Source organism: Podarcis raffonei, chromosome 1 (assembly GCF_027172205.1).
Source record: "Podarcis raffonei isolate rPodRaf1 chromosome 1, rPodRaf1.pri, whole genome shotgun sequence".
Lineage (NCBI taxonomy): Eukaryota > Metazoa > Chordata > Lepidosauria > Squamata > Lacertidae > Podarcis > Podarcis raffonei.
In genome coordinates this window covers 7,679,981-7,700,015 of record NC_070602.1, presented here as the reverse complement: position 1 = coordinate 7,700,015, position 20,035 = coordinate 7,679,981, and the positions used below count along the sequence as shown (strand labels likewise).

The following is a 20,035-nucleotide window of genomic DNA, read 5'->3' as shown; positions in this document are numbered from 1 at the left end:
TTCTATCGCTGGAAGCCACCCAGAGCAGCCGGGGCAACCCAATCGTATGGGTGGCATATAAATAATGAAATTATTATTATTATAAACATGCAACAACAAGTCAAAAAAAGAAAAGGAAAGGAAACACTGGGCTTGTAAGATACCCAGCAAGGCTGAAATTCATTTTTTTAAAATAAAATATTTAATTTGTTAAAAAAATAGTGTACATATTTCACATGTAGGAAACACACACGTATAAAAAGTTTCTAGCGATGAAAGGCAAGCCAATTAATTCGATGTCAAAACATGTGGTTGATGCCATTTCTGCACCATATATTGTTTCCGCACAAACAGCTGTCAATGCTCCCCTTTCCCAGCTCATGCGTCTGTGTCACAAATACACACGCACACTTCAAAACGTATCTGCCCCTGACGAATCTGCACTGCCGTGGACAGAACTGAAGCTTTGGTCGTCTATACTGGCAGATGGTACAATCGTAGACATCTTTGCCAGCGCAGGCAGGAAACTTAAATCAGGTGCCGTTTCTCCCCCTGAAAGAGAGAGAAGATTTAGTCGTTTCCAAGCTGAGCCATGCGAACAAATGCAAGATGGGCTAAAGGTGCCGTCTGATTTCATCATCTTCGTATGTAAAAACGCCATGAGGCCCTGCGCATGCTGTTTGGATCATGCAGCATCGGCACATGGGAAGACAACGCCAGAAGATTTTATGCAGGCAGCTGTATTGTTGACTCAGATTTTCCTGGGTGTGTTCTCTGACATCTGTTAGCCACCCACACTGCTAGTAACCCGGAGAAACACTAAACAGGAGAGGGGCTAGTTTCTTTCCAAATCCAAAAATAGGAGAAGAAATGTTAAGTTATTCAAACTGGACTGTATGAGGATTACAAGCATCCATGACTATAATCGCTAAAGACCACTCAATCCCCTTAACTCTGCCCATCTCTCTAGTGGGGACACTTCAAATTGCGGTTTGCAAGTTTGTTTGGGAGGGTAAGTGAAAACCATCGTTTGCCTAGTCAGATGTACTCAGAGAACTTGCAATTTTCATGAACATAGAAGAGACAGAGAATGCACAAGTGAGTCTTGGGCACACATGTGTGAGATGGCCCAGGAAATGGCAGCTTCTTATGTTTCTATGATATGATTCCTGTTCTCTGCACATCAGTGTGGCAACAATCAATTGACACCAATGTGCTCTGGAACTCTCTTGCCTGTTGATGTGAAAAGAGTACAGCGATGATGTCTGGTTACAATCCGGTTACATCTGTTTTAAAAATTGTTTTAAAAATTTCATTGTGCATTTTTAAGATGTCATAAAGAGCTTCTAAGCATTTTTTTATTGTACATTTTAAAATCATGAATGTGTTTGCTGCCCTGGGCCCCTTTGGGAAGAAGGACAGGATATGAATTTAGTAAACATTTTAGAGAATCATATATAGTCTTTGGACTTCTTTTCCGACTGCTAATTTGCACAAAGCATAGACTCTCGTCATTCTACTGGATCGATGTGCACAGCAGCTTGAATGTCCACCACATCTGACTTTCATAAGGCAGCCCCCTCAGCCACAAGCTCAACTAACCTCACCTGAAACTGAAATCCAGAGCAGGCAGCTATTGTTATATGAAGAAACCAGGACTGGCTGTGCATCTTGCCCACCCAAGGTGCAACAAACCAAAAGGAAGTATCAGTTGAGAGCGCCGGGGCCCTGAGTCATTAGAAGTACGAAACCCAAGTCTCTAGCGCAGTTTGCATTACTACTGAGGCATGCTACATTAATAATCTTGCTTCTTTCACTGACACACATAGCAACTAACATTTTCCCCTCAACTCTAGAGGGATAATATTTACCAACTCTTCCCCTGCTTAATTATCTACTGTGGCTATGCAACGGCAGCTCAGATTCATATAGTCTGTTCTGTATTGCGCTTCGGAGACTACTAATTAGCAGATCAGCCCTGGCATTGACGCTGCAGACAAGCAACAGGTATGAGTTTCTAAAGCAAGGGTAGGCAACCTAAGGCCCGGGGGCTGGATGCGGCCCAATTGCCTTTAAATAATAATAATGAGAATAATAATAATAATAATAATAATAATAATAATAAAATTTATTTATATCCTGCCCTCCCCAGCCAAAGCCGGGCTCAGGGTGGCTAACAACAATCAAATAATCCCATATTCTAAAAACATTCCATTATAAAAATTAATTAAAATCAAATTGATGGCAACCGTTAAGCAAAATTCTGTGCAGATTAACAGAGGAGGGAGTCAGGCTGCGCCCTGACCAAAGGCCTGGTGGAACAGCTCTGTCTTGCAGGCCCTGCGGAAAGATGTCAGGACCCGCAGGGCCCTAGTCTCTTGTGACAGAGTGTTCCACCAGATTGGAGCCGCGGCCGAAAAAGCCCTGGCTCTAGTTGAGGCCAGCCTAACCTCCCAGTGGCCCGCGAACGGTCTGGGAATCAGCGTGTTTTTACATGAGTAGAATGTGTGCTTTTATTTAAAATGCATCTCTGGGTTATTTGTGGGGCACGGGAATTTGTTCATATTTTTCCCCCAAAATATAGTCTGGTCTGAGGGACAGTGGACCGGCCCACGGCTGAAAAAGGTTGCTGACCCATTCTAAAGTGACCAGCAAGAGGCCACTTGGCTCCTCCTGCTCCCCTCCCAGGGTCTCCTCGCCACCAGGCCAGCCCAAGTTTCTGATCTAGCACAGGGAGTCCGAGTTTATTTAGCATGACGGACAGCGAAGCGAACCGTGCCTTTGCACTTTGGCAAGGCCTCTCAAGGAAGGCAGTGAGGTCAACTATCCAAGCTGCTCTTGCTCAAGATGCTAAGAAGTCTGACGTTTCAGGTGCTCAGCACAGCCATGGATAAGAATATGGGTTTCTGCGGTCTCTTGGAAAACAGCAGAGGCATGGAGGCAGAGCGTGCCTGTCTCTCCATGGCAATGATATAACATCCTATGAATATAGCAAACGAGAGTCACATGCCATGAAAGGCCGGACTCAATTAAAAAATTCTTACACTGCCTCTGAAAGATGCTGGGGTGCACACCCTGGCGGGTCATGCAACTCCCAGGAGAAAAGGAACAGACACTTTATTAAAAAGAAAAGTCAATGGGCTCTTCTTGGACCAACTATGTGGAAAGTCACAGATCTCAAGGAAAACAGCAATTCACAAGGAGAGTATTTGGAGATCTTGCTGCAAAGCTCCTTTTCAGCCGGCCTGCTTCCTCCTTTCTCAGTTGCGTCTTTCCAGAATGAGAGGGTCTCCAACCCTTTAGGGCCTTTCTTTGCAGAGAAGTGGTTTGGTGTCCTGCTTCTTTCGAGCTGTGCTGTTCCTTTTATTTTAAGGTTGAATGAGAACTGCCGGCTGCTGTTGCAAAGGAAAGGAAAATCTGAGCCTCGTGATGCACAAGCAGCTGCCTGACTTGCGAAAACGGTTTTCGAAAGCGATGCTTCCAGAAGCACTAATGCGCTACATGTATGCCTAACAGCATTTTCCCAGTGGACCTAAAAGCTGTGGATCTAATGGCTGTTCACAAAAGACTGAAGACTGCTTAAAATGCTCACTTGGCTGCAAGTGAAAACAGCATACAATGAAAGGGATCTAACAACAGTCTTAAAATGCTACAAACTACCATGTATTAAACCAGGGGTCAGCAAATTTTTTCAGCAGGGGGCTGGTCCACTGTCCCTCAGACCTTGTGGGGGGCCGGACTATATTTTTTTTGGGGGGGGGGAATGAATGAATTCCTATGCCCCACAAATAACCCAGAAATGCATTTTAAATAAAAGCACACATTCTACTCATGTAAAAACATGCTGATTCCTGGACCGTCTGCAGGCCGGATTGAGAAGGCGATTGGGTCAGATCCGGCCCCTGGGCCTTAGTTTGCCTACCCATGTATTAAACTTATTACCGTATTGTTCGCTCTATAACACGCACCAGACCATAACACACACGTAGTTTTTAGAGGAGGAAAACAAGAAAAAAAATATTCTAAACGAAATAGTGGATATATGATTTTTGTGGTTCATGCTGTGGCCACACACATGTGATCTGACAGTGAGTTTGGAGTAGCCCATTGCAAAAATCCTGAGGATCCATGTGGATCCACGCTTTGTAACCACGGAGGAGGGAAGGAAGGGGAACCATGGATCCTCTGCTCACGACTGTGGCAGATCCCCCCGCCACCCGCAGGCATTCGCTCCATAACACGCCCAGACATTTCCCCTTACTTTCTAGGAGGAAAAAAGTGAGTGTTATGGTGCAAAAAATACGGTAATTTTGGATTACATTCTGGAGAACCTTGGGTTTCCTCTGAAGTTTATAAGTTTATAAGAAGAGAGGCCTCAGGGCCATAGTGCATTTCAGCTCAATGTCCTTTCAGTGCGTGACAGCAGTGGAAAGGGACTGAAACAAAAGGGTCCATGCCACGCTGCCATTATATCAGGAAATGCAGAATCTTATGCTCTCACCTCTCAACAGAGAGAGTGGCTCAACAGGCCTGGCTAGCATGAAGCAAATTTGCCCCAGAATCTTCTGCGGTGAGTAGAGAGGAATGTCTTCATGGCAGACAGAAAAGTGGAATTTGAAAGGGTCCCCTGTCACAGATTGGCCGAATGCAGAGGAATGGTGGGCGGCACCAGCTGAGGAACCCCCAAGGGAAGAAGGCTCAGAGCTCATTGCTGGTGGGGTGACACTGAGTGGTCAGAGGGAGAAGCCTGGGAGGAGGTGTTGGAAGCTGAAGAGGTAACAGGGTTTAGTGAGCAGGAAGAGGCTGTGGCAGAGAGAAGTCAAGAGACTGCAGGCTGGAGAGGAGGGGGCCACGAGGCAGAGATGAGGCAGGCGGCTGAAGAAGCCAGGGGGGTCTCTCTCTCTTGCTGTGACCAGCTCCTCCGACCCACTGGTCTCCTCAGAGGTCTGAAGAGGGTGGAGTAGAGACAGGCAAGATGACAGAGTCTCAGATTGCTTAGGAAGAACCCCCAGGAGTAGGAGAGCTGTGGGAAGGCAGGGACCTTTAGTCCTTGCAACTGAATCACTGGGGCAAGACCTACTGGGAAGAGTTGCAGTGCTCACTAGGCACTCTTTGAATAAAGAGTTAAGTTCACTGACACCTTGTGAGTTATTGCTGACATGTTCCTGATGCCCACCCTGACATCCCTGATAGAGAAATGAAAAGCACCTTTTGAAGCATCTGGTCCTCTCTCTAACATCACCCCTGTTCTCATCTGGAGGTACAGGTAAACGACTTTTCCGGGCGCTCTGGTTTCTGTCACGGTGTTCCGTTGCGCCAGAAGCAGTTTAGTCCTGCTGGCCACATGACCCGGAAACCTATCTGTGGACAAATGCCGGCTCCCTTGGCCTGAAAGTGAGATGAGCACTGCACCCTGCCTTTGACTGGACTTAACTGTCCAGGGGTCCTTTACCTTTCTCATCTGGAATCAGTACATAAGAACCACTGGATCAGGCCCATGGCCCATGTAGCCCAGCTTACTGTTCTCATAGAGGCCAACCAGACGTCTATGGGAACCCCAAAGTACGATCTGAGCACAAGAGCCCTCTCCTGCCCCACTGCAGTTCCCAGCAACCGGTATTCAGAAGGACGCTGCCTCCAGCTTTGGAGGTAGAGAAAATCCATCGGGGTTATTAGTCACAGAAAGTCACGGAAAGCCTTCACGGCCTAGGACCCTCGTACCTATGGGACCGCCTCTCCTGGTATGCCCCATGGAGGACCTTAAGGTCTATAAATAGCAACACCCTAGAGGTCCCAGGCCCTAAGGAAGTCAGATTAGCCTCAACCAGTTTGAATCATAAGGGGCGGCAAGGGAGAAAAAATCTCTGGGTGGTGGTTAAACTGGAGCAGCAAAAGATGTTAACAGGACAATTAATGGGGAGGGGCCAAGCAACAGAGGTTAAGGTCCAGGCTGGGTGTGGCATGTGGCCCTCAGAAAGCTGCCCATTTGGGAATTTGACCCTTGGACTGACAAAAGTCCCCCCCCCCGGCATAGTTGAACACTCTAACCAATGCAGCACACAGCTTCTTGGAATTAACTCACGTATTTCTGCCAGACCAAACCATGTTTGCCGCAGGAGATACCTTTTCATTACTCATTTTTGCTTGATGACTATGGCCTGGGCTAACGTAAAACAGAGAAAGTGGGTGACCTTCAGGTCTTATCCAGTCCTTTATATCTAATGCTTAATGGCAATTATCCCTGTGTCCAACACTGCACTCTCCCTTGAAGGTCACTGGACCAGTGACTCCAGTTCTCCCAGAGTGGGTACAAGATGGTTCTCTAAAACCACAGCAGAATTTACACGCAAGACCGAGACACGTTTATGAAAATGTGAAGAGTTTAATGGTGTGAAAAGGTCCGCACCTCAGCTGCTTTTGCAGCAGTCTGTGGAGAGGCAGTCTACTGGGCTGAGTGCCAGCACTTCCAAAATGACTCGCAAGCATCTGGGACAGTGCTGGAGAGAGGGAGCCGTCAATAAGCAAAACGTTTCCCATTCTCCTTCACGGATCATGCCACACTGTGCTGCTGCGGAGGAGGAGGAGGAGATTTCCTACAAACAGAAATGGGCTGAGAGGGATGGGCCTTTGTACAGATTGAATAGTCCCAAAGGAACAGGAGGCAGAGGGTAGGAATATAGACCTGATTCTTACAGTACACAGAAGAAGCAAAAAGCTGGCTGCTGTCATTTCCCCTACCCCAATTTTTTTTTTGAAACCCAGAATCTAGAGCTCTGCAGAATCCAGAGTTTTTAAAACCTAGAGTGAGCCCACGGAGCCATTAAAATCATAAGGGAGCTGTTTCCAGAAGGACAGTGAAGGGATAGAGACTTTGGCTATCATCATGGGGTGGTTGGGCTCACCTGCGCTGCCCCATCTCCAGCCCAAGGAACCTTCTGAATGGAATTCCTGCCACTGGCACCGTGGATACGTGTCTCTTAATGAACTGAATAGAGTGAAAGATTATGAGTCATGGGACAGAGACAGACAGTGTGTGCATGAACTCAGTAGTGTTTGGTTTATTTTTTGGTTGCTATTTTGTTAATGTTGTTGCTACTGTTTTACAGATGATAAAACACTGATCTGTTAACCATATAATATGGCTTTTGTTGTAACAGTTCCGTTCAGCTTATTTTTTAGTTGTTTTGTTGATGGTGTTTTATGGATTGTTTTACTGGCGATTGGTTCATTGCCCCTATATGATTTGTGCTGTATTTGTGCTGTAACTTATTGTTGTTATTTTTTTGTAAGCCGCTTTGGGATTCATTTGAATTAAAAGCGGCACAGAAATATAACAAATCAGTCAAAATTAACCTGTTTTCCTTGTTGTTGTTGTTTAGTCGTTTAGTCGTGTCCGACTCTTCGTGACCCCATGGACCAGAGCACGCCAGGCACCTCTGTCCTCCACTGCCTCCCGCAGTTTGGTCAGACTCATGCTGGTAGCTTCGAGAACACTGTCCAACCATCTCATCCTCTGTCATCCCCTTCTCCTTGTGCCCTCCATCTTTCCCAACATCAGGGTCTTTTCCAGGGAGTCTTCTCTTCTCATGAGGTGGCCAAAGTACTGGAGCCTCAGCCTCAGGATCTGTCCTTCCAGTGAGCACTCAGGGCTGATTTCCTTCAGAATGGATGCGTTTGATCTTCTTGCAGTCCATGGGACTCTCAAGAGTCTTCTCCAGCACCATAATTCAAAAGCATCAATTCTTCGGCGATCAGCCTTCTTTATGGTCCAGCTCTCACTTCCATACATCACTACTGGGAAAACCATGGCTTTAACTATAAGGACCTTTGTTGGCAAGGTGACGTCTCTACTTCTCAAGATGCTGTCTAGGCCTGTCATTGCCCTTCTCCCAAGAAGCAGGCGTCTTTTAATTTCATGGCTGCTGTCACCATCTGCAGTGATCATGGAGCCCAAGAAAGTAAAATCTCTCACTGCCTCCATTTCTTCCCCTTCTATTTGCCTGTTTTCCTACTGCAGTGCTTTTCAAGATTTCTGCCTTTGGTGTGCCTTTCCATATTGACTAGCTGGCTGAAGGATCTCCGCTTGATAACCACAGGACATCTGTTCTGGACAGACTTGTTGGGTTTTAGTCTTACTCCGTGACCCGAGAGAAAGCCCCAAAGCAGAAGATCGGCAGTGGTGGACAAATTTGCCTTCTGGATAACCAACTGATGTGCAACATACCAATCCTGGAAGTACTTTAAAAATGTCAAAAACAACCCTCAAAGAGCCCAGGCACGAAAACAGCACCTAGCAATCCCACAAGCCTTTGCAAGTGCAATCCCAGGAGCCCTTGCACAGACCGCTGTGGCTCTGTGGAGAGTTGGGTGTTTGAGCAAGGAGGTTTGGAGGGAGCGATTGTGGTGGGAGTTTGGCGTCTGGTAAATGCTGCTGTTTTTTTCAAGGCTTTCCAGAGGTTGAGGGGCTGTTTGCAGGCTTCTCACTGACGCGGGCGGTGCCTTGGAACGTAACCCCTGCATAAGTGGGGAGTTGACTGTACAATCTGGAAGCCGCTGCCGACGTCGTTTCACTGCTAAGCACAAGTTAATGGAGACAACTTCAATGTCTTCTTTCAGGACACTTTCCAAAGATGCTTCCTTTCTGTTTGCTTTTTAAAATAACAATAGTGACATGTGTGCATTGTTTCCCCATCCAGTTTTTCTTGTTGTTGTTTTGGGGGGGAGAAACACTGACCCCCCAAGTTCTGGGAAAATCCATTTTCAGTTATTGTTTATTCTGCACTTCTCACACCCCTCCCCTGGCTTTAGATATGAAGCTTTAATCTTTTGTTACAAATATTTGTAGCTTATATTCAACTTAACGTTTTATACAAAAATGCTATATAAGGGAAGGCTATGAAGAGGGGAAGAAACCAAAACATAAGCAGATGATTACACTGGGATAAACTGTTTTTATTTTAGTGAAAGGAGATAGCACTGTTGCTATCACTTATTGCCTGGGCTTGGGTCAAAACTATGCAAACAAGGAAAAGTGTTTTCGCTTTAATCTCATCTCTTTCATCTGCAGCCCAACCCAGGCTGACTAGGAAAGTGGCCCAGATTTTTAACAGAAACTTCTGGGACTGGAAGAAGTGCAGCCAAGTTAAGCATTAAGCCTGCTTCCTTCTCGCTCACACACCCTAATATCTGCACTGAGCTAATACGCAGATTAAGAGCATCCCTCGAATTACTGTTTTGTTCTATCTGTTTTATAAATGTATCTATCACCCTAAAGCCAGGGCCTCTGAGGGTGGCTTACAAAATATTAACACCGAACCAGCAAGTTAAACACAAAATAAAATAATGCAATACTACGGAGGGTACAGGGAAACACACATTAGAAAACAAGAAAGAAAAACAGAACAAAAACCAGCTAGCTGGTACTCTTGCAGTCCTGCATTTGATGGGATTTGACCCAGTATTGGAAAGATATCAAAGGCTATGGCAGGTGAACCTTCCTGGCAAGCACACTCCACATTTGCTGAAATGTCCTACGTCATTTAGGAGTGTTTTCTTTTAAAAGGTTTTCTTTTTAAAGGGTTTTTCCCCCAAGCAATCTGAGACTGCACCTGCTTGACACTAACCTCTCCTCTGCCCTCTTCATGCCTCTTCTGATTCAGGGAGACAGGGGGAACAGAGCTTGTCACAGTAGGAGGGGGAGACACCCATGACTCTTCACCAGCCATTTCTGCCTCTTGGCCTCCCTCCTCTCCTGCTTCTGCTTTTGATTCTGGACTTCTCTCTGCCACAGGCTGCCCCCGCTCACTAAGCCCTGTTACCTCTTCAGATTACGTCACCTCCCCTCCCTCCCAATCTTCTCTCTCTGACCACTTGTTGTGCCACCACCAAACCCTGGGTTCTGAGTCTTCTTCCCTTGGTGGTTTGCCAGCTGGTTCCTCCCATTATTCCTCTGTGTCCAACCAGTCCATGACATTAATTGCACTGAGAAACAGACCGTCAGCCAATGTAGATGCCCAAGGAGAGGACAGCTGAATGTAAACCCAAAATACACAATGTAGGCAATGGCTCTGGGCAGTCAGGCAGAGGGAGTGAGTGCTATGCTTCCCATCTGCAACCACATTCCCTAGTAGAAGCCGAAGAACAGCAGTGCACATTCCTGCTGTTCCACAGAGGCTTTTAGGTCCAGTTGTCTCATAAACCGTAAAGCATGTTGATGGCCCAGCACAATTCTGCTTCCTCTCTCCAGAGCTCTGGCAAGGCCAACAGATCAGGTGTCTTTATTACCATTTGAGCTACTAGAAAAATATGTCCGTAGCTAGAAAAGAATCCTTGCATCAAGGCAGTAAACACGTGAATTTCAAGGGTCCTGCTGGGGCCAAGTGCACCAGATGGCAGAGGTACACAACATAACAATAACCTGAGTAATTATTGTTATTTACTAAACTTATTTGTCGCTTTTTCTTACAGAAACTCAAGACGCCTTACAACACAAGCCTTTTAACATTCCAGTTTGGTGCCAGCTGATTTTTTTAAAAAATTAAAGTGTTTCTAGACATGTGAGGATAAGCTTAAAAGGATGTGCGCGATGGCTGGGAAAAACCACATTCAGGAGGGAAACAACTGGGGCTGCTTGGCTGTCCTGCTTGCGAGTATCAGCAGACAGATTTACTTGCAAGCTTTGTGTTATACTGGAGCAGAGGAAGCCCGCAAGAGAGAAGCTATTTTAGATAATCAGATCTGTTTCTGAAAGTGACAGCGATAAGAATCCTACACGCAACGGGTGCCAGGAGCAAACAAAATTAATGCAGCGTTGAGGAAACAACACCCCCCCCCCATTTTCACATCAGATGGCGTGCTGGCAACTGTAGCGCTGTGGCCTCACGCTGCTCTTCCAGCATTCCTCAAAGCTGTGCAAGAAAATGTGTGTGAGAGAGACAGAGATCGCATCGCCATGTGCACACACACACTCAAGAGCAATGTCAGAGCCTTCGCCTTCCGAATCTGTCTCTACAGTGAGCACACACACATGCAATTATAATACACACGCGCACACACATATACATAAGGCACATCTCCTCTATGTTAAAAAGTACAGTAGGAGTAGTGGTAACTAACCACTGTTCACTAGAAAGCACATCGACTTCGTAATAATATCTGAATAATTGCCAGTGGCAATACCTACTTTTCCACATGTAGATGATGCCCTGGGGAAAAAGAGGATTGTCATATCACAGACCAGGGATCAGAAAGCCACACTAAGGCCAGCTGTGATTTCCAGGGCTTTAATAGGCCCAGCCCAGCCATTCAGAGAAGGCCTATGAACCTTGAGGACCAGATAGCCCTTTTACAATCTGGAAGCAGGGGCTGCCAGGGGTCCCAACTGTGCTGCATGTTAGAAGAAGAAAAATCCTCATGCAGAAAATGCATGAAGCAGCATAAAGTCAGGGTCTGCAAACAGCCCATGAAGTTTCCTGAATACAAAAGCAACCTTGTGTCCATTGGCAATCCTAAAAGATAAATAAATCACAGTTTGAACAAGCAAATCCTCCTTGTATCGTTGCACGCCAACTAATATCTTGAACAATGCCACTGGAAGCAGTTCTAAGCAACATTAAAGGAGGTGCCTCTGGTTAATGTGTTTGTGTGTGTTTTAGAAATTGCAGTTCTCTCAGATGCTTGCAAATTAAAAAGCAAAAACACAACCCTAGAAAGTTTTAGAAAGAAGAGATGGAACTGGGGGCTCGCACTGCTGAATTGTGGGGTTCAGCAGTATGGTATTCTGTTCAGTGTACACACTGTTCAGTGTACACACACACACACACACACACACACACCCCACCAATGGGAATAAGAGCCGGTTCAAGTTCTAAGTTGCCATTATTTGGCTAATAGCTTCAAGCTGCCAGGGCACAGCTGCATGGGTCCAGCCAGACAGGCTCTCACAGCAATGCTTTGATAGCGTGGGGGCCCTTAAGTGTCAGGATATAGAAAAGGCAGCAGTTGTTGGCTGTGAAAACAGTCTGATGCAAACCAGATGGGGGCTCGCTTGACGGGCAACACAAAAGGAAAACAATCAGTTCATTCAACAAAAGTCAAGCTACTGCCCAAGAGAGTTAGCAGAACACAACAACAGTCAACCAGAGTGGAAGCAAACAAGAAACGGTTGTGTGGCTCTGGTTAAGAGGGGAAATTGCTCCTCTTTTGTTTAGGCTGAGGAGTTTTTATTTCTAATTCTTACATTCATTAATTTCAGTCCAGATTAGCCCCCCGATCCCCCTTTCCTCCAAAGTGCTTCGAGTGTGTGTGTGTGTGTGTGTGTGTGTTGCTCATTCTGTTTCTGTCTTAAGGCACCTTAAGAAAACTGTAAAGCATATATTTATTTTACTTGGAATTTCCTCTTGGAAATTTCTAAATAAGGCGGACCTTCTTTTCCTCAAACACCTCCCAGAAGGTGTGGCCATCACTGCTTTGACAGTAAAAAAATGAGTTATCCACATAGCGACAACATTGGTGAACCCATTTTTATCTAAGTGGCTTTGTTGTGCTGGAAGTATTCCCTCTTTCAAGAAATCCTGTTCACACCAACTTGCCTACTGAGGAACTCCTGCAGGTGTGTGCCACGACAACCCAGTGTTGTCCAGAGGATTCTGGGATATGTTTTTTAGCAGGTGCACACACAGCACATAGCCAGGTCTGCTGGACCTCACTGTGGCCCCTGCATCAACTGAAAGTGCTAACTACAGCAGACACTCTTGTGCCTAGTGATCGGCAGTATGGAGGCAAAGGAAGATTTCAGGGAGTCTTCTTCATGATTACTGACCATCCAACTGAGGACCATGCATAAGATATCACAGACATCAGGGTTCACTCCCTATGCCAGATACACTATGCAAACTTTTCAAGCACTCAGAACACCTTTAATGGTCCCTTCCATTTGACTGATTAACATCCTTTACCCTTTAAAATGCATTTGTGGGAGAGGGGTTATTGCTTTATTTTTGTTCTTGTTTTTATTATGCATTTTGTGTTTTTATCTTGCATTTTCATGCTGTGAACGCCCTGAGTTCTCTGGATGAAGGGCATTATACTAAACTGTGGCCTAGTGCAAGGGTGGGGAAGCTTTGGTCCTCTGGATGTGGCTCATATAATTCTCTTCAATCCCAGCAAGCATGGCTAACTGCCAGGGATTATGGAAATTCAGCAACATTTGAGCAGCACCCCACACCTGGCTTAGTGCAACATGCATGAACCACAGCAAGCACAACACTGTGTGCTTCTCTGTTCCCTTTTCTCCTCCTGCGCAGCTGGGAGGAGGAGCTCAGAAGCTTTTGCTCTTATGACAAGCAGAGAACTAGAGAGTCAACACCTGAACCAGAGAGCCAGTGGTGGTTTAGTGGTTAAGAGCGTTGGACTAGGACCTGGGACAGCAGGGTTTGAATCCCCACTCAGCCACGAAGCTCGCTAGGTGACCTTGGAGACAGCCATCCTCTCTTAAGTCTAACCACCCTCACCGGGTTGTTGCTGTGAGGATGAAATGGGGAGGAGGAGGAGGAGAGCCACATCAACCACCTTGAGATCCTTGCGAGATAAAGGTGATATATAAATGTGAAAAATAAATAAATTCAAAAGCCAGGCAGCCACGTACATGTGTGGGACACAACAGAGGGAATAAGAAGCATGTTTTCTAAGTAGCATATCACTGTGCTCAAGCAACGGGGAATAGTATTAAATATTCCCTATTTATAATTTTTTCATAAAAATAATAATTCACAACTGCAATCTGCTAAAAGAAACCTTCATTAAGGCCTGCCAACTATGCACAGCAATCACTTGAAGAACTACAATTATGCTCTTAAGAGAGGGGGAGGGGGAACACGCAGCACCCTGAAACACTGGCAATTAGGGAGCTACCCAAATAGGCCTGGCTTCTACTTAAAATCTTAAACGGCTTTTCTGAGTTAAGTGCTGTGTTTCATTGAACTAATGTAAACCTATTTGATGTCAGATTATGTACAGAACAACACATGCGCGCAGCCTGGCAACGCTGGAGTGTCACACAAGCAACTAGCCAACATGGTTGGAATTAAATATATAGTACCAGAACATCCCTCTGCTGCAATCCTAGACATGAGAACCAGGAGATAAGTTACAGTAAGTTCAGGGGTCAGAGGAAGTTCACTGCACCCAGTTCTCATTGAAATCCGTGGGATCCCCTAAGCTCTCATTGCCATTAGCTTTGAACCTGCTTGGGTTGTGCACCAGAGTGGTAGCCATGACTAACCGTGACATTTTCCTCCCTCTGGAACCCTGGGACTGAGTCCAACTGAAGGTAGAGCTAAGGTGGGGAACCTCAAACCTGGTCCCCAAGCCTCCACCACCTCCTCAGCCACATTCATCACCGACCCTTTAGGGTGGACTGTTTTGCGGCAGAGGCCAACAGCCTCTCCTCCCCCCAGCCATGTCCCTCTGCCTCGACATCATTTTTATCACGAATGCCCATCGCACCGTCTCAACAATTACTCCTAGAAACGAAACAACTGAAATTCCGTACATACAGACGCATGCAGCACCAGCTATATCCTGCTCAACTTTTTCAGCCTCTGATTTAGCCCCCAGCTTTCTGCATCGTATAGGCCAGGGGGCAGTTAAGGACAGCTTTATATTTTCTGCTTGGCGCAACTCAGAAGTGACAGGCACCATGCTGCTGCGGCCTTAATTTGCAGGAAGCGTAGGGAAGGGTAACTAAGCGGCTCCTGGGCTAATACAGTCATTAGCAACCCAGCGTGCCCCTTCCTTTAAATGTCCATTCATTCTGCTTTTCGGTTCCCTGTTTATGTAAAGGGACGTATGCCTGATGGGGTGAAAGCAGGTCAGCCTTGCCAGCTCAGCGTCACCCTCATCTGCTTTTATTCAGGGCCACTCAAGGTGGGTGCCAGCGGGATCCTTGCCCATCTCGCCCTTTCGCTTTTCTCAATGAAGGCAGCGGCAATTACTAGTTTCATGAAGTGCACAATGCAGGGCGCTCAGAGCTGTTCCAGCTATATCCTAGAGTAAGTGTCCGGGTCCTGCGAGGGACTGTGAGAAAGATTTGTTTCTGGCAAGAAGCCTTTCGGAGGGGAAAGGAGGAGAGAATAACAATTGTTTTTAAAAGCGGATTTGGCACAGATGACAAAGCAAAGGCCCTACAGGATGAAGTTTCACCAGCAGCATAGGAGTCCAAGGTAGCACCAAGAAGAAAACAATGTTAATGTTGATTTCTATCGCAGCAGCTGGTAGCACCTCTCCTTCCCACTTTCCCCCTTTATATTGAAAGGCCTCACCAGGCTCCACATTACCTGTCATTTACTTTACGTTACTTCTTTAGAAAAAAATATCGATATAATGCTATATCACAAAAAAAATACCAGAGTGGTTTACAATAATATTTTTATGTACCAATGCCGCATAGCAATTTAAAACCAGAGATCAGCAATTCATTATTACTGAAAAGTGTGCTTATAATTGTCTATGTAAAGCCTGGTGGAATACAAAACTTTTCAGCAGGCCTTTAGAGGTTCAAACAGAAGGTGCCTGTTGAATCTGTATTGGTAGAGGATCCTACAAGACTGGGCCGATGACACTATTTCGTTCTCCTTCGTGCTGAGGTCAGCTGCTCCTTGTCAACTGGGGGATGTTGTCACCACCAACACTCCTGCAGATGATCTCAGTGACTGAGCTGGGATCAGAGTTTAGGCAGTCCCCAAGGTATTGCTGGACCTAAGTTGTTCAGGGCTTTGTAAAGTGGCAAGGACCTTCATCCTGGTTGGCAGCAAATGGGCAGCCCGTGCAGATGTTCTAACAAGGGGGTCGTATATTGTTGGCCACGTGTCACCATCAGCAGTCTGGCTGCTGCATTCTGCTCCAGCTGGAGCTTCCAAGCCAGGCCCAAGGGCACCCCCACATAGGGTGCATTACAGTAATCCAGACTCAAGGTTACAGAAACATTTCTGGCCTTTACAGAAGAGACAGAGATATGAAATCCTGCAGTAATAAAGTTTTAACCAATAATGGATCTTCAGGGTCCATATCCGAGTACTGACAGGGATTTTTCCCAACCTCCAAGCGGACAGCTATGTTAGACACGCAAGAAGGGATCCCTAACAGGCAGCAATAAAACTTAGTTTGGAAGGATTCTAAGGGACCAAGATTTAGGAAGCTGCAAGTCTGTGAGCCGTATGTCAGCTGTGTTAATACTTGAGAGGCTGCCGGAATATATTGGCCCCCTTTTCCATAGAAATACCTTATAATAGCTTTGGTAGATCTTTGAGCATTTGCAATAGCATTTTTAACCTGCTAATGCCACAAGCCCTTTTCCTGAAAGGTTATGCCCAGGTATTTAAAAGACGATACCTGTTCTATGGGTCGATTATCAATTCTCCATTTGTGTCTCATTCTTTTTTTAGAGAACACCATGACTTAAGCAGAGGCTTGACAACCATATGTCAGGAGTGCTCTGATGGTGTTTCCTGCTTGGCAGGGGGTTGGACTTGATGGCCCTTGTGGTCTCTTCCAACTCTATGATTCTAGTAAGACCTACTGTCATAATTGTTTCAGCCCAACGCTTTGACTCAAATTCCTAAAGGTTTTTACTCAAGCAAGCAACAAACCAGAACTGGAAGACCAGGCATTATAAGCTTACCAAACCTTTTAACCCAGGTAGCAAAATGTGTTTTGTTAGCCACTCGTTTTTCTGAACAGCGGAGCAGGAACTTAGTACTGTAACCAACTCTACTCTGTTGTGACCTGGCCCTAAAGCCTCATTGGTGTCAGAAGGTCTTATGGCTCTGAAATCTACTAGAAGTAGTCTGGCGTGAACCCCTCCAGTGATATCTCAAAGGGGGGGGGGAGTACCCGTAATTACTAAACTATGAACCCAGGATTGTTCAGACCTTTCAGATGGAAGTCTGTCCCTGAAAGCTGTCCCAGTTTCTGATTCTGGCCAGCTCTATAATGCCACTTCCTAAAGCCGCTTCTGGAACACCAGCAAAAAGACCACAGAAACCAAGCCAAACCAAACAATCCCCATAGCCTTATCATTTTCTTGTCCTGATTTGAGCTCCACAGTTGGCTCCAGCATCATCCCTTCCAGCTGAAGCATCTGGTAGGGATTTGCTATACCACAGTAAGTACTGTAATTCATTAGAATAATTTCTGGCTAATGAAGAGACGACAGCAAACTATCTTGCAAAGCCAAGTAATGAATCTATTAACCGAGGAAATGAATTCTGTGACACATAATAGCTTCCAAATCTAAGGAAGGAAGATGTTTTGAGCACAGAACACGAAGCCCCCTGGAAGCTTTCACAATTGCTCTCCAGACCACCCATTTCCCCGTGGAAGCTGAAGCACTTGCTAGATTGGTTGCGTAAGGGTTGATAAGCATTTTGGTTTCTCCTGCGTATCGTGTGCATGCACAAAAGATCCAGATTACTCATTTTCAATGCCATGTATTCACTATCATGCATTTCTTGCTTGGTAGGAACTGGACTGGTTCCAATACTTAATTGGCTCCATGACCACAAAGTTTTCAGTGAGTGAGATTTCTGCACAACCCGATAGATAGATAGATAGATAGATGATAGATAGATAGATAGATGTGATGTGGAAGTGTTTATAAGTCAAATCCCCTTCTGTGACCCATAAGGAACACAAATCCTGAGCATTGCGTGGAAAAGACAATGATCACTCAAACTCACCCTCTGGTCTATGGGTCAGAAAATACTGGTACTTGTGTCTAGTCCTTACCCTCCAGTTTTGGGGACTACCAACACTTAGGACTGGGATCACAGGTGATTGCATAGTAAGTCATATTAAGCAGCTGACTGTTCAGCTAGTTGGGAAGAGGAAGACTAGTATCATATATATTAAATGGATTACGCTCTATTAGATCTTATCTTTAAGCAACAAAAACAAACAGCAAACTTTGCCCTGTACACTCCTAAAAATGGGGCTTTCCTCCTCCCTGAAAAAAGCTCAACAACTGTGACCTGAACCCCATAAAATCGGGGCTTTCCTCCTCCCTTAAAAAAGCGCAACAACTTTGACATGAATTGGGGCTTTTCTTCCCAAAATGGGGGTAGATCACTGCCAGTTTTTAATTCTGTAAGTAGATTGCAGTCTCTTGGGAGTTGCCCACCCCTGTTCTATGTGAAACCCACCAGCCATTCTTCCTTAAAAAAAGAACAGAAGCTGCCACCTTGTGGTCAAGAGCTCATATTTAACAGATTGACTCATTCATACATGATGCAGCAGTAACATGTTCTGTAATGCACATGCAGATACATGCTAGCCACATTCACAACATATGTAGGTACACACTTCTTAAAAATATCGTATATTTACAGACCCATAGATTTTTGGACATTAGAATGGCTTACTTTACTCTTTTCAGCTCCTGCTGAAAACATTTTTTGTTTACATACATAGATAATTTTATTTATATGCTGCCTTTCCAAACCATGCTCAAGGTTACTTTAAAAAAGTGGAAAAAACACACAACTACAACATGACAAAAGTAGTCATAATCAATAAATGAAATATTAAAAAATACACATCTAAACTGAACCATTTCCACAGAAATCACAAGATCCAAAATAAAACCAATATCAAGAACAGCAACAATGCCCCCCCAAACAAGACCCCAGCCCAAGAACCTATAAACCTATCCAGACTTACAGATCGTTGACATACGTTTTAAGCTGGTCTTTAGCTTATTGTTGTTGTTTTTTCTTTAGGTTTTAGACCATTATTTTAAATTGATAACACTGCTTTGTTTTTTAACAATCAAGAAGTATATAAATTTTATGAAATAAAACAACAATAGATTTCAACTTGTTTTTTAAAAAAAACAAAAGGATTTCACAGAATCCTTTTCTGTGGATTTCACAGAGTATTTATATCCTTTTTCTTTAGTTCAAATACCACTACATGAGGCTGCTTCTCACATCTATGCTAAGATTCCCAAGGAAGTATATAAAAGTTTACCTTGAAACCTACAATATGCTTTTAGCAAAGCACATTTCTGAAATTGAGCCTCAGCTTCTATAACATGCTATTCCAATAAGCTGCCAAGCTCAACTAAATTTCAACATACAAATAGATATAAAAGATGGTACAGTATTATTATAAGACAGAATTATAGCTTATTAATTCCAGATCCAAACAAATTGCTATTATTTTACTTCATTGAAGGTTCTTCATTGAGGTTGAATCCTGACAACAGAAGTACTATTTTGGGGGGACAGGAGGCAGTCGGGTGTGAAGGACTCCCTGGTCCTGAATGGGGTAACTGCCCCTGAAGGACCAGGTGCACAGCCTGGGAATCATTTTGGACTCACAGCTGTCCATGGAGGCACAGGTCAATTCTGTGTCCAGGGCAGTTGTTTACCAGCTCCATCTGGTATGCAGGCTGAGACCCTATCTGCCTGCGGACTGTCTCGCCAGAGTGGTGCATGCTCTGGTTATCTCTCGCTTGGACTACTGCAATGCACTCTATGTGGGGCTACCTTTGAAGGTGACCCAGAAACTACAACTAATCTAGAATGCGGCAGCTAGACTGGTGACTGGGAGTGGCCACTGAGACCATATAACACCGGTCTTGAAAGACCTACACTGGCTCCCAGTACGTTTCCGGGAACAATTCAAAGTGTGGGTGCTGACCTTTAAAGCCCTAAATGGCCTCAGTCCAGTATATCTGAAGGAGCCTCTCCACCCCCATCGTTCTACCTGGACACTGAGGTCCAGCGCCGAGGGCCTTCTGGCGGTTCCCTCCCTGCAAGAAGCCAAGTTACAGGGAACCAGGCAGAGGGCCTTCTCAGTAGTGGCACCCGCCCTTTGGAACACCCTCCCACCAGATGTCAAAGAGAACAACAACTACCAGACTTTTAGAAGACATCTGAAGGCAGCCCTGTTTAGCGAAGCTTTTAATGTTTGATGGATGACTGTATTTTAATAAATTGTTGGTAGCCGCCCAGAGTGGCTGGGGAAGCCCAGCCAGATGGACGGGGTATAAATAATA

General features: G+C 45.2%; 1 protein-coding gene across 8 annotated transcripts in view; it reads right to left on the bottom strand.

The window, feature by feature from the left end:
• Positions 1-286: 286 nt before the first annotated feature.
• Positions 287-20,035, bottom strand: part of KIAA0586 (KIAA0586 ortholog) — a 71,652-nt gene continuing 51,903 nt past the window's right edge. For all 8 annotated transcript variants that reach the window (XM_053394249.1, XM_053394758.1, XM_053394429.1 and 5 more), the window contains exon 33: positions 287-531. In XM_053394249.1, the coding sequence (XP_053250224.1) occupies positions 392-531 (140 nt within the window). In that variant the 3' untranslated portion in view covers positions 287-391. The remainder of the gene's footprint in view (positions 532-20,035) is intronic.